Source organism: Eimeria mitis, genomic scaffold (assembly GCF_000499745.2).
Source record: "Eimeria mitis Houghton genomic scaffold, Emh_scaff1704, whole genome shotgun sequence".
NCBI classification, from domain to species: Eukaryota; Apicomplexa; class Conoidasida; order Eucoccidiorida; family Eimeriidae; genus Eimeria; species Eimeria mitis.
The window spans coordinates 9,951-10,675 of NW_013570020.1; the positions used below are offsets into that span (position 1 = coordinate 9,951).

At 61.0% G+C, this 725-nt stretch overlaps 1 protein-coding gene across 1 annotated transcript in view; it reads left to right on the forward strand.

Annotated features, from left to right (window-relative positions):
* Window positions 1–725, forward strand: part of EMH_0042150 (uncharacterized protein) — a gene marked incomplete at both ends in the record, with an annotated part of 5,004 nt that overhangs the window by 3,954 nt on the left and 325 nt on the right. Inside the window, one exon of the mRNA XM_013495706.1 lies at window positions 1–723. Within this exon, the coding sequence (XP_013351160.1) occupies window positions 1–723 (723 nt within the window). The remainder of the gene's footprint in view (window positions 724–725) is intronic.

Here is a 725-nt window from a genome sequence, read left to right on the forward strand (position 1 = left end):
GTGCTGCTGCTGCTGCAGACGAAGGAGCAGCAGCAACAGAACAACAGCAGCAGCAGCAGCAGCAACAGCAGCAGCAGCAGCAGCAGCAGCAGTGACAACGAGAGCTGTCAAACGGCTGCTGCTGCTGCTCCTCTTGGAGATGAAGATGTGCAGCAGCAGCAGCAGCAGCAGACGCAGCAACAGCAGCAGCAGCAGCAGCAGCAGCTTGACGTGTGTGCGTATCCGCCCGTCTCCCGTGCGTTTGCTGCTGCACTCTACAGGCAGCACCTGCAGCAGCAGCAGCAGCAGCAGCAGCAGCGAAAACCACAGCAAGATGAGCAGCAGCAGCAGCAGCAGCAGCAGCAGCAGCTTGCAGAGGACGAGCCAGCAGCAGCAGCAGAACCATCGGCAGCAGCTCTGGTCTCATCAGCAGCGGCAGGAGTAGCAGCAGCAGCAGCAACAGCAACAGAACCAGCAGCAGCAGCAGCAGCAGCAGCAGCAGCAACAGCAGCAGGTCACTCCCGTCGATCCTCCTGCAGCAGCAGAAGCGATGAGCTGGAGGACGTGCTGCTAGACGATGAACCCCCAGCAGCAGCAGCAGCAGCAGCAGCAGCAGCAGCAGCAGGAGCACCAGCAGCACCAGCAGCAGCAGCAGCAGGAGCAGCAGCAGCAGCAAGTTTGAGGAGCAGCAAGACGTTCTGTCCTTCTTCGTTGGTTGCTGCGCTGCAGGAGGATGAGCAGCAGCT